Raw genomic sequence first — 12,575 nt, forward strand, 5'->3', positions numbered from 1 at the left:
ACCATGAAAGAAGAGTACAGATGGCCCACGAGACAGACAGACACGCTGAGGGAACAGAGACAGGCTGAGTAACATTGAATAAAGTCTAGTTTTTGCAGCAAGAAGTCAGATGATGGTTACTATTGCCGGGAGCTTAGTATCTACTAGCTGCTGTGCTCTACATACATTAATTCCTTGAATCCTCGCAAGAGTCCTTGCTGGTAAGTATCGTTATCCCCATTTTACAGATGGGGGACCAGGCTTTGAAAGGGGAAGTTACCGAAAATAGGCCGCAGAGCTAGACAGTGCAAGTACTGGGACTTAAATAGAGGACTCTCCTATTCCAAAGCCTCTGCTTTTTAACCACTTGGCTATATTGTCTCCAGATAGTGCAAGCTACTAGATAATGGGGCTTAAAAGAAGAATAAATCCATGCCTTTTTATTTTGACAGATATGAATTATCTGTAAAAGCACATTGGAAATGAACATTGGCCAGCTCGCCACATGTTTAATTAAGAAATAAACGCCTTGCAAAAATGAATAGGCACTTTGTCATTGACATCTACAATTAAAATGCAAAGTACGATTTTTTTTCAGTCGGTAAACACTGCTTATTTATCATTTTTTTTGACAGCATTGTTCACTTTCAGTAAGCCTAGTTAACCTCCCAAGATTGGTTACCACTGATGCAATCACAGAAAGACAACCCCTGTTGCATAAAATTGGTACCTTCGAATGGAAATGACCACTTAACTGTGATGGAGAAAGGAAAACAGAAAAGCAGCAAGGGAAAGTGTCGTAGGAGACCCTCAAGCTCACAGTGTAAAGGCCCCTCGAGTAGCATAACTTGGTACTGTTGCAAAGCATAGACTCTAACCTCGTAAATTCAGGGCCAGGCTCAAAGACACTGCTCACTTTTCAAACGCCGCCCAACTGGTTCAAGTCACCCTTAACTCACCTCCGGGACCCCCTCAGAGTCGGAGGAGAGGCTGGCTTCGTGTCTGGATACGACGACAGCAAGGCTGCTTAAGGCTAACAGCGCGTTGCCCTTGACCACTGGGCTCTCCCTGTTTAAAAAAAAAAAAAAAAAAAAAAAAAATTCCAAGAGAGGATTTGGGGGCATTAACCGAGAGAAGAGAAGGCGTTATTACAGAGAAGGCAGATGAGGTCAAAAACACCTCTATTCCTTCCCCGAGCTTCACCAGCGCGCGTCTGCTTGTTCCCTGAGGCCTGTGGCTTTTTTTTCCTTCTCCGGACACTTGCGCTGAGTTTTCACTCTCCTCATACACGTATATGCTCATTGTGCTTGTTTTGCAACCTACAGACCTGAGCTCATGTATCTGAGTTCTTTCCTTCTGAAACTTTTATTTCATCATTTGACACTGCATTTCCTAAGCTGGCGCCTTCTGTGTCATCTCTGGCCCACAGAACTCTATCGATTTGTTCTGAAAACACAAGTGAGGGCAGTTGCGTGAATTAGAGCAGTAGAATGGAATTGGCCTCTGGCTTTTCTAAGGCACTGGTGTGTGGAAACAGCTTCTAGGGAGCCACTCGGATAGCGTCCTTCACCAGCCACCTGCCATGCTGGCAGCTTCTGGCAGTCATCATATTATCCTCCCCTTCTTTCCCAAAGAAAGCCAGATATGCCAAAGCCAGCAACCTTCAAGTTAGTTTGGAATATAATTTTAGAGATCCTAGATAAGATGCAAAAATGGCCTGTTTTATTTTATTTTGATTTCTTTAATGCTCATTTATTTTTGAGAGACAGAGATAGCATAAGCAGGGAAGGGGCAGAGAGAGAGGGAGACAGACTCTGAAGCAGGCTCCAGGCTCTGACCCGTTGGCACAGAGCCCGACGCGGAGCTCGAACTCATGAACTCTGAGACCATGACCTGAGCCAAAGTCAGATGCTTAACTGACTGAGCCACCCAGACACCCCAAAGCCTGTTTTTAAATTATCTGGATTGAGAGTTGTCTTTTCTCATTATCCAAATGGTGTTTTCTTTTTAGTATTAGCAACAAAATCTTAAATTTGACCTTTTTTCTTAATTCTAGTTATGTATTTTGAGAGAGAGAGAGAGAGAGAGAGAGAGAGAGAGAGACAGTGTGTAAGCAGGGTAGGAGAAGAAAGAGGGGGGAGAGAGAGAATCCCGAGCAGGCCCCACGCCATCAGCAACAGAGCCTGACGCAAGGCTCAAACTCACAAATTGTGAGATCATGACCTGAGCTGAAATCAAGAGTCGGAGGCTCAACTGACTGAGCCACTCAGGCGACCCTTGACCTCTGAAGTTAGTATCAAGAAACCCGAACCTTTTATTTTTTTAAGTTTATTTATTTTGAGAGAGAGAGAGAGATCCTGGGAGGGACAGAGAGAGAGAGAGAGAGAGAGAGAGAGAGAGAGAGAGACACCCAAACAGGCTCCACACTGTCAGCACAGAGCCTGACAATGGGCTTGATCTCACAAACCATGAAATCATGACCTGAGCCAGAGTCAAGAGTTTAACTGACTGAGCCACCCAGGTGCCCCAAGAAACCTGAACCTTCCAAAATATGCTTACCATTTGAAAATGAATGGTTAGCATTATTCCATAATTCCAAGGTGATTCTATAGAATAAAATCTTAAATGGACACCGATGCGATACTCTTGGCCTGCCACCTGTGTCACAACAGAAGTCAGGCAAGAGGGCACCCGTACCATCACACTTCAGTTCTGGCCTGGTTGTGGACTCCCATACAAACAGACAAAATGTTTCCCAAAAACTGGACTTGAGACTTGAACGTGAATCTGTGTGTCCATCCGAGAATGGCTCCTGTCCAAGAACGACCCCAGCGTAGGAACGGAACAGGTATGTTAGATGAGGAAGACTTTCGGCCCCGCTCCCCTTGCGAGCTGAGGACCTCCAGACCCAGGCCACAGGCATGACTAAGCATGTGAGCTAGTGGGCATTAAAAGGTTAGTATTCACACATGTTCTTGCATTTTTGTTTCCGTTTGGTAAGAATGGGACTCAGCTCCTCCATCTTCCTACACATCTAATCCCTCCTGCCTTCTCATTCTCCCACCTTGGGGTGGTTAAACTCAGTGAAAGCTTGCTCTGCCCAGTGGGTCATTTGGTTCACTCATCCTTAATTTCTTCCACTATGAGGCCTGCCGTAAGTGGATAAGAGCACAACATTTACATCAGGGGATGGGATGGAGGGAGAAAACAGAAGGAAGACTTGAAGGCTAAGCAGATGCCTTCAACCCAGGTTTTGCTAGAGTTTTGCAGTGAGGATTACTGGGAACTCAGATAGCTAATAATAAAACACCAGAAAGCCAGGCAATTTCTGGGTATTCCTGGGTGCCCAAGGCATAACATTACATAAAAAAAAAAAAAAAAAAAAAAATGAAGTCTTTTATTTCTAACATTATCTCTTTCCTTTAGCTGAGAATATCCTGAAGCCTGTCCTGCTACAAAATGGCCATGAATCTCTAAATGAAAAAAAAAAAAAAAAAGAAAGAAAAAAAAGTTTTATATTCTCAGTGTCAAGACTTCGATCCCCAGTGGTTATCACCATAGAGAAAAGCTCGGATGGTCCCCAGGAATAGGATATCAAATCTTTTTAAAACAAGGGTATTAGACAAGATGACATGAAAAGCACTCTTATAACTCTGAAATTCTGAGAGAGCATTATTTAGCCTCAGTTCCAAAACCGTGCCCAACATGGTTTTGTTTCAGAAGTCTTACTGGCCTTGACATTCCTGAACATGTATTGTCCTTGTAAAATGGAGAAAAATGTTATTTAAAGCCACTAGTAATGAGACCTTCGGTTGCGGACTAAATGTGTATTCGGACATTAATCTTTGAATAGAAAAAAGTATTTCTCGGTCCACATAATGCATGCTCAGACCACGCTGTACATTTCACAAAGGTACTGTGACCAGTTTCTCTTGGTCGTCTCTGCATTCCCTACTTGCTGCACGCAGCGACTTATGGAAAGGAGACACTCAATACGGATTTCGTGAAACAAATTCGTGGAGGAGCTGGCCAGGTAAACATCTACAACCAGTTCAGCAAATACTCATCAGCTTGTTGATCAAATAACTATCCCCCCTACCCCCCCCCACCCCCCGCCCCGCCCCAGTCGGGCAGTAGTAACTAATTTGCATAATAACATGTCAGCATCAGTACAGTATTTATCTAGGCAACACCACTAGCATTTTAATTAAACTGTCCTTTGGAACAAACTGATGCCATTAACCTAATTAAAAAGCACAGGGAAGGATGAGCTACAAGGATGCTTTCTTTGGGACAAAGTATTACATTACATATTAGTAAAGTGACCCAGTCCTTTGGGGATTTTCATCTTCGGGTTCAAATCTATTTAATTAACAACAATGAAAATGAACTTACATCAATCATCAGGTTTTATCTGTTCTCTGATTCTCCTTTAGCCCTATCCTTGATGCTTTAAAACTGCTCTTAAGTGAGCAAATCAGTCTAATCCTGTGACTGGTGTTTTACTTCCTGCATTTAACTTATACGGCTCAGAACAAAGTAAGTCTTACAATGGCCCAAACCAGCCTGTGGCGGCCATGGTCCAAAGAAGGCTAAGCTGGCAGCAGGTGGTGGTGGGGTCTTCACATGGTTGGAGGAAGCCAGGGGGAAAAAGAGAGAGACGCAGAGTGATTCTTTTTCCCCCCTGCTCTATCATTAATCTCTCCGCCTTTGAACCTGACTTGCTGTCATACCTACTATTGTCGGCATTGCTTTAATAAGATAAGGTCTATAAAATACTTTGAAATTTTTGATGAAAAGGTAACACTATGAGAACATGAATTATTTTTACTCCGTGCCACTGAGAATGGGGAAGACACTCTTCGTAGGCATTTCATGAAACGATGCCTGGCAAATCGGAAGATTAAAATCTTGTTGAAATAAAATTTTAGAATGGAAAATGCACAAGCTACTAGAGAGGCAAAATGATAGCTTGTTTTAATAGAGAGCTGCTAGATTCTTCAGCGTTCCACGGCTTTTTTCCCCCCTGCAAATGTCAGAGCACAGTTTTTACCAGGATATAAGTAGATTACATAATAGAACAAACTATGAAAGGTAAGGGCTGAAGACAGTCCCCCCCTCCCCGCCCCGCCCCAGCACACCCTCCCCTCCAACAGGCAGCTAAGCGCTCCGCTCCCCCACTGTGTCTGCAATTCACCAAACTAGATAAGCAGACACAAATGAGTCCCTATCGAAGCCTCTCTGTACTTTAGTTTTCATTTTGTCAACAGATATGTCAACAGATATTTCCCAGTGCCTCCCACAGAAGTGGGTGCAGGGGAGGATTACCACTTCTATTTCCCTTTATTCAGAAGGCATTAGGCTGAGTGGTGATCGTGTACTGTGATTAAGGCAAAACCTATTTAGCCACAGAAAGTTCTGGAACACGATAGGGATAAACTATATTGAAATGAATTATGTCTAGATAATATGGACACATGAAATCCTGTAGGTCAAAGGTCTATCTATGTTATTTGGCGGATAAGAAGAAAGGCAGCAGCAGCTAAAGGTGATGGTGGAAGGGAGAAGCGGACATAACTGACGTGTAACTTACTGCCAGAAACAATTACTCAGCTTGTTAGGAAAGGAACCCGAAGAGATTGCTCAAGCAAGTTCATTAGGGTATAATTTTCTGTTGAGAGTTGGCTTAAGATAAATAAAAAGCCTCAAGGTAGTAATACTCGTTATTTTTGTTAAAACAACCATAAGGATATGATTGAAACTGCCTTTTTAATGGGTCATCACATTCATTTTTAGCATTTAAAAATCCGGTTTTTAGGAGAGCCCGGGTGGTTCAGTCAGTTGAGCGTCCGGCTTAGGCTCAGGTCCTGGTCTCACAGTTCGTGAGTTCGAGCCCCGCATCACAGCCGGCTTCTGATCACCTGTCCCCTCTCTCTTTGCCCTTCCCTTGCTTGCGCGCTCTCTCTCAAAGATAAATAAAAACATATAAAAATTCAATTTTTAGATATCCTGGACCCCATAACACAAAGAGAATGAAAGGAAGTACTACTGTGATTTATTTCCTGGCTCACAATTGAGATTTAATAACCTATTTGTAGAACCTACATAATTCACATTAGCAAGGAATTCTCTTTCAAACCACAACACCCCCCGCTTCCCCACCCCAAACTAAATGAGAATCCTTTAAATCTAAGTCAAAGCACAGGGCATTTTGTTAGGTGTACGACAAGGGCGCGACCCCGGCGACTCTTGATGTGGAAGTCATGTTTGTATTGATGCCTCTGTATTCTCACAAAAAGACATTAACTTAAGAATTAACTTGAGAGAGGATGACAATTGATTTTTTCTTTTTTTCTTTTTTCTTTTTTTGTAAATAATTGAAGAATCCTTTAACGTTCTTAAAGTTAGGACATACTCTAAAGGGAGAAACTGTATGCACCCGCCAGGGAAAAAAAAAATGTTCATAGAAAATTTGGGGTAAGAGAATGAATGGATCTTACTTCACAGCCGTCTTGGTGATCTCATCAGTCAACATGTCTCGGACCCTGCAGTAAAGATTGGAAATAGGTGCAGGAGTTTATGTTAGAATAAGAGCCCAATCTTTTTGCTTATCCATGAGTTAATAAGACCCTCTGGCAATGACCCCAGGTCCTAAAACTGTATGTGTGGAATTGTAGTGTAAGGTGAAAACACTAGAATATGAGCTTTATTTCAAAGAGTTTCCTCTGCCTATTCCTTAGGTCACTTATCCGAGGCGGGGAAGAAGGTGCCTGTAGACACACAGTGTTGTGATGATGTCATCTCTTAAACTGAATGGTGGCTCTGCTAACATTCTTTATATTATATTCTTAGGTGAGGCCTTTGGGAGGTCCTGCGGGTGGACCCCTCATGCATGGGGTTAGTGCCCGTAAGAAGAGACACAGAATGCTTGCTTTCTCTCTCTGCTCCCCAACATGTGAAGACACAAGGAGAAGGGGGACTGCCCGCAAACAAGAAAGCAGGCCCTCACCGGCACAAGACCTCTGATCTCGATTTCTCAGCCTCTAGAAGTGTGAGAAGTAAGTTTCTGTCGTTTAAGTCAGCCATCCAGTCTATGTATTTTAGTTACAGCAGCCCAAACTGATTAAGATATTCTCTCTTTTTATGCGGAAGAGCTCACTAAAACAGCAATTTACTATTTCCATGTTGTAGATAATGGAATAGTTGCTATGTACGTAGGTAAAATAAAATTTTAAATGTTGGTTACAAGATCACTCCGAAGTTGAAAGAAAATGATTCCACTTGTGAATCTGAAGATTGTATACTCAATTCAAATATTCAGAAAAATTTTTTTAATATAAAAGCCCTGAGATATAGAAAAGAACACCCATTGACCGCCAATATTTACCTTTTGAAGAAGCAACCACAGATAATTTCACTATATGGAGTTTCATAAACTCAAAATTTTTGTAAATACTATAAAATTTCCACAAATATTGGTGGAAATATTGGTGGAAATATTGGTGCAGCCTCCCAGCACCCTCTGACACAACTGATTGCTCCTTTCTTGAAATATTTTATTCCCTGGGTGTTCAAGATTCCATTCTCTCTTGGTTTTCTTCCTCCATCACCGTTCACTAATTTTTCGTGTGCTTTGTCGGTTCCCTCTTCATCTACCCCACGTCTAAATGTTGAAGTGTTCTGAAGCTCTTCCCTCTGACCTTTTCTCTATCGCTACTCATTCCTTAGGTGATCTTATCCAGCAATCAGGATTTTAAATACAGCTGATATGCTGATCATTCCCAAATTTCTATTTCTAGCCCTGATCTCACCCCCTAACTCTAGACTCATATCGTCAACAACATATCTGATTATCTCCAAAGTGGAGGTTTAATTATGTATCTGAGGCTTAGCAAGTTCCAAACCTGATTCTTCCCCTACACAGACCTGCTTTTCTATCGTCGTCTGCATCTTAGTAAAGGGGAAGTCCATACTTTTCGTTATTCACGGTCAAAATCTTGGAGCTATCCTTGACATTCATCTACCACGTTCTTCCTTCTGTCTCTATCTATTTTGGAGAATATAGACAATATGCGACTATACATTCACCAAATTATCATTTTTAGAAGATGAAAGTCAAACTTTATGCAAAAGATCGTCACAAAGAGGAAGTGAAATCCAAAGTCTTAACCTCTAATTTTAAATTCAATGTCATAATGTTTTAAGCTGTGTTGCTATTTTTAAAATACATCTAGAAAATGTCACTTAGAATAGAATTATGTAAATATACACACATGCACACGGAGCTCCTGCTTTTCTACATATGCCAATTATCAGTAAATAAATCTAAATTCAAGCAAGCTTTGAATAGATTTTTAGATTAAAGAAACCTGTGGCTGCAGGTAAAGCAATTTAGATTCTGGGCACTTTACCTAGATTTAGGCTGCTGCCACATTAATCTGACAAGGTTTTCTTCCTAACCCATGTAACAATTTAAATTGCTTTTAATGTTCCAGCCCTTACACATTTCTAGATAATACAGTGGGAATTCACCAGGGGATGTCTGCCAAAGAAATTAAAGCCCTGACGTGGTAAAGTTGCTCCTAATAATGAAGATGTCTTGGGGAGAGGCGGGGAGCATGGGAGCAGAGGGGTATTCCTCGACTAAATGCGAGTTAGGAAGACAATGGATTGAGTGGGGAAAACAGAATCTTTCACTTGAAAGCATATAAAATAATCAGTTATGGGGGTGGGGGGCGGTGAAGGGAAAAGCAAACCATTTCCACGCTGCTGTAGAAAACAATTTAAAGAATAATTAAGATGTATGACTAAAACTCTACTTGTGATAGCCAGGGAGAGGGTGGAAAATCCACCTATCAGATTTTTGGCCTCACCCCCTTCGGGCTGGTAGGTAAGTGACAATTCTCCGCACACGCCTTTAAAGTGGCCACGTTCTCCCTCATCATTCATTCCGCACGACGAGCACTCATTCCCAGCAGAAGAGCATCCCCTTACCAGAGCCAGGCTGTGCCTTTTTTGTACTGCACCTCCTCGGGTCCTTCCTTCCCATGTTTCAACTGCAAATCCAGTTCTCCTATTCTGCCCTGCAGGACACACAGCATCAATCAGCATGCAGACCCCGCGGCCAAAATGACCCTGAAATTTCTTTGTGAGACACTGAGAACACACGTAGCCTTTCTCAGTTGGCCTTCGGCGTTCCTAATAAAACGTTAGATTATAAACAAGGATGTGTGAGGAGAGAGAATTCTATCACTGCTTTGGTATTTCAGCGCTCATCAAAGAAGTTTATCCTGGAGAAGCTGTGGGTTTGGGAAATTTAGTGCACAGCACTCCATTTGGGAAGATCTATTAAAAGCAGATTTGAATTCCAAAGGTCCTGTTAAAAAAAGAAAAAATCCCCTTTCTCATAATGTTCTGTGTCCTCAGCGGATAATTTGAACTGACACCGTACCAAGACTGGGGTCTGAGCACTAGTATTGTAACAGAATGGTAGAAAAGGAGGGTAATCACATGACATGTAAGAGTCAGGTAATCTACAGGGGCGCCTGGGTAGCTCAGTTGGTTAACTGTCCAACTTCGTCTCAGGTCCTGATCTCACAGTCCGTGGGCTTGAACCCCGCATCGGGCTCTGTGCTGACCATGCAGAGCCTGGAGGCTGCTTCGGATTCTGTGTCTCCCTCCTCTCTCTGCCCCTCCCCTGTTCGCGCTCTGTCTCTGTCTCTCAAAAATAAATTAAAATGTTAAATAATTTTTTTTAAAGATTCAGTTTAATCTGTAACGTTACATTTTTATTTCTTGAACTTATAAAAATTGGTATGTTCAGCTTCTACACATAATAAAAATGTAGCTACTCTTACCCCTTTAAGACCAAGACCTCCAGATAGTTATTATTCTATTTTCTTTTACACTCAGGATCATTTTGATCAGCTTCTTTCCCCTCTAGTCTATCAACAATTACATTATTTAAATATACTGAAAATACTGGTTTAGTGATGAGCCCTACATTGGACGAGAACTTCCCGTGCTTTGTGTTACTGAGTGATAGCTCCCATGCCATTTTCAAAAGTGGTCGTACAGCTTGCATTCTCACGAGCAGCAAATAAAAGTTGTAGCTACTCCACATTCTCACCAACAACTGGAATTGTCAGGCTTTGAATTGTTCCCGTTCGGGCAGGTGTGAAACGGTGTTCATTGTGGTTTTAATCTTCACTTCACCGTTTACCAAAGAGATGTGAAAACCTTTGCATACGTTCGTTTGACTTTTAGATTTCCTATTGGGTCCATTTTTCTATTGGTTGTCTTTTTGTTACTGATTTTAGAGTTCTAAGGTATGTTTCACAGAAGAAAAGTGCATATCCATATATGCCCTAGAGAGAAGCAATATAGCTTGACGAGTAAAGGAAGTAGGTTCTGGAATCAGAAAGCCTTGATCTAAAGCCATGTCTACCTGCTTGCTGTATACATTCGGGCAAGTAAGTTCACCTCTCTAAACTTCAATTTCCGCATTTGTAAAATGTAGCTAACAACTATCTCTTGGCATTAGAGCATGTTAAATAACGTGAAGTGTCTCTTTCGAATAACTACCATTACCAGGTTTGTTGTTAACAACAACCAAAAAAATCCCACCTCCCTTTATCATCGTCTTATGAAATGATCTTTCATGAATATACATAAACTCTGTTACCACCAGTGCGTGAGCTCACTGAAGGCAAGGACTGTTTGTCAGTCTCAGGGGTCCTTGTACTTAGCACAATATTGATATTGGCCTCCCAGGGGGATAGGCAAAATAGAAAGTCGTACTTATTGCCTGTCTCTGCTAGTTATGCTTCTTAAATTAGCCTCTTTACTCCTAGGAACATTTACTGGCCACAGCGCTTTTCCAAAAAAGATAAGCAGTAGGAAAGGAAAAGGCTAAAATCTGCTTAGAAAGAAACTAAAAAGCAAAAGAGCTTTGCAGTATCTGCACAGCCTATTGAAAAGACCTGCTTTTCTCTCTCCGTAGCCATAACCCACTACACCATCGACTATAACTAAGTAAACTTCAAATTTCTTCTTCCAAAGTTTCTTGCTTCTCTCAACCCCCTCTTCTGGAAGGTCCTTCTCACCCTGTCCACCCAGTCCATGTTAGGCTGTTTATTCAGAAGCACTTTGCCCCCTAAGTCTCTGCCTGTCGGTCACTGAGGTGCAGAGGTGAGAGAGCCTCTCTGTCACCTCTGCTTCTGTGGTTAAGGGGCAAAACCACTCACTGGGGGAGAAGACACTGAAATGATCACCTGAATTGAGATTTCGGGATTGCCTGTAGATGCCGATTATTTATTGATCCTTCTTGCTTTTTTTTTTTTTTTTTTTTAATCTTCAGCCTATGTAACCAAGGGCTTGCTGATTACAGTGAGTAAATTCACCTAGCTCCAAACCTACACATTAGAAACAAACATCTCTTACCCACGGTCAGAGAGAAATCTGCCCGGGTCACCATTCCTGACCCTGGTTTTGATTTTCGATTATTTCACAGTTAGCTGACCAACTCAGGAAGCAAAAGTCTGCAGTCGGCCTGCTTTAGAATTCCTCTCTCTAGTCTGAGGTCATATTCACGAGAGCCCTTTATACAAAGGCTGGAGACCTTAACCAACTCAGCGTCCCACAGGGCATCAAGGGAAAGATGGCTATAGCGGCCTCCTTCCCAAAATGGACTCTGAATTGTCAATGGCTTGTGTCTACCTATGTTTCCGGACCATAGTGATGTCGTGTGGGCCATACTGATACGCTTAAAATGCAAAATCCGACGTTCTCGTGGAAAAAAATTAGACGAGGCTGGACGCCGTTGCCCAGGCAGAAGCCACCTGTGGTGTCCAAATCTCAAACTTACCCCCATCACAATCAAACCCCCAGGAAATAAGGTAGAATGTATCTTCCGGCATATCTCTTAGGCTTAACTGAGTAAAACATGCGCCTCCTCTAAATGATCCTCTGGTTTAATGCTACAAAATATGTTGAGCACCAGATGGAAGTAACTGTAACTCTTGTACAGAAGAAGTATCCTCCAGGGCAGAAATTCTTGATATAGACCGGGTTCTTGATATAGTCTGGCACGGTTGCTCTAATTCTAAGATACCATAGATTCTGTTGAAGTGTGGGGGCCTGTTTCAAAAAACTCAAACACTTAATATGCATCCGTATGCATGTTGCCTAAAAAGCTTCCCTGTACCTTCAAATCATACTGAAAATCTTGAAGCCTGTACTTTCAGTTTCATTTCTTTGCTCACCTGTTCTCAGTGGAACTGGACCTAACCAGAAATGCAAAGTAGAAGGATCTTTTTTTTTTTTAATTAAAAAAAAAAACTGTTTTAACGTTTATTTATTATTGAGAGACAGAGAGAGAGAGAGAGAGAGACAGAGCATGAGCAGGGGAGGGGCAGAGAGAGGAGACACAGAATCCGAAGCAGGCTCCAGGCTCCGGGCTGTCAGCACAGAGCCCGACGCGGGGCTCGAACTCACAAACTGCGAGATCATGACCTGAGCTGAGGTCGGACGCTTAACCGACTGAGCCACCCAGGCGCCCCTAAAGTAGAAGGATTTTAAATGATAAACAAGCAGAG

The 12,575-nt window shown here is 42.2% G+C and overlaps 1 protein-coding gene across 9 annotated transcripts in view; it reads right to left on the reverse strand.

The window, feature by feature from the left end:
* Window positions 1–12,575, reverse strand: part of FOCAD (focadhesin) — a 313,853-nt gene that overhangs the window by 69,591 nt on the left and 231,687 nt on the right. For all 9 annotated transcript variants that reach the window (XR_007146086.1, XM_047828975.1, XM_047828979.1 and 6 more), the window contains 3 exons: window positions 8,974–9,062; window positions 6,480–6,524; window positions 939–1,047 (listed from right to left, as the gene is read on the reverse strand). Coding sequence is in view for 8 of the 9 variants with exons in the window: in XM_047828975.1 (XP_047684931.1) it covers window positions 939–1,047; window positions 6,480–6,524; window positions 8,974–9,062 (243 nt within the window). In the remaining variant the exon portion in view is untranslated. The remainder of the gene's footprint in view (window positions 1–938; window positions 1,048–6,479; window positions 6,525–8,973; window positions 9,063–12,575) is intronic.

Source organism: Prionailurus viverrinus, chromosome D4 (genome assembly GCF_022837055.1).
Source record: "Prionailurus viverrinus isolate Anna chromosome D4, UM_Priviv_1.0, whole genome shotgun sequence".
NCBI lineage: Eukaryota > Metazoa > Chordata > Mammalia > Carnivora > Felidae > Prionailurus > Prionailurus viverrinus.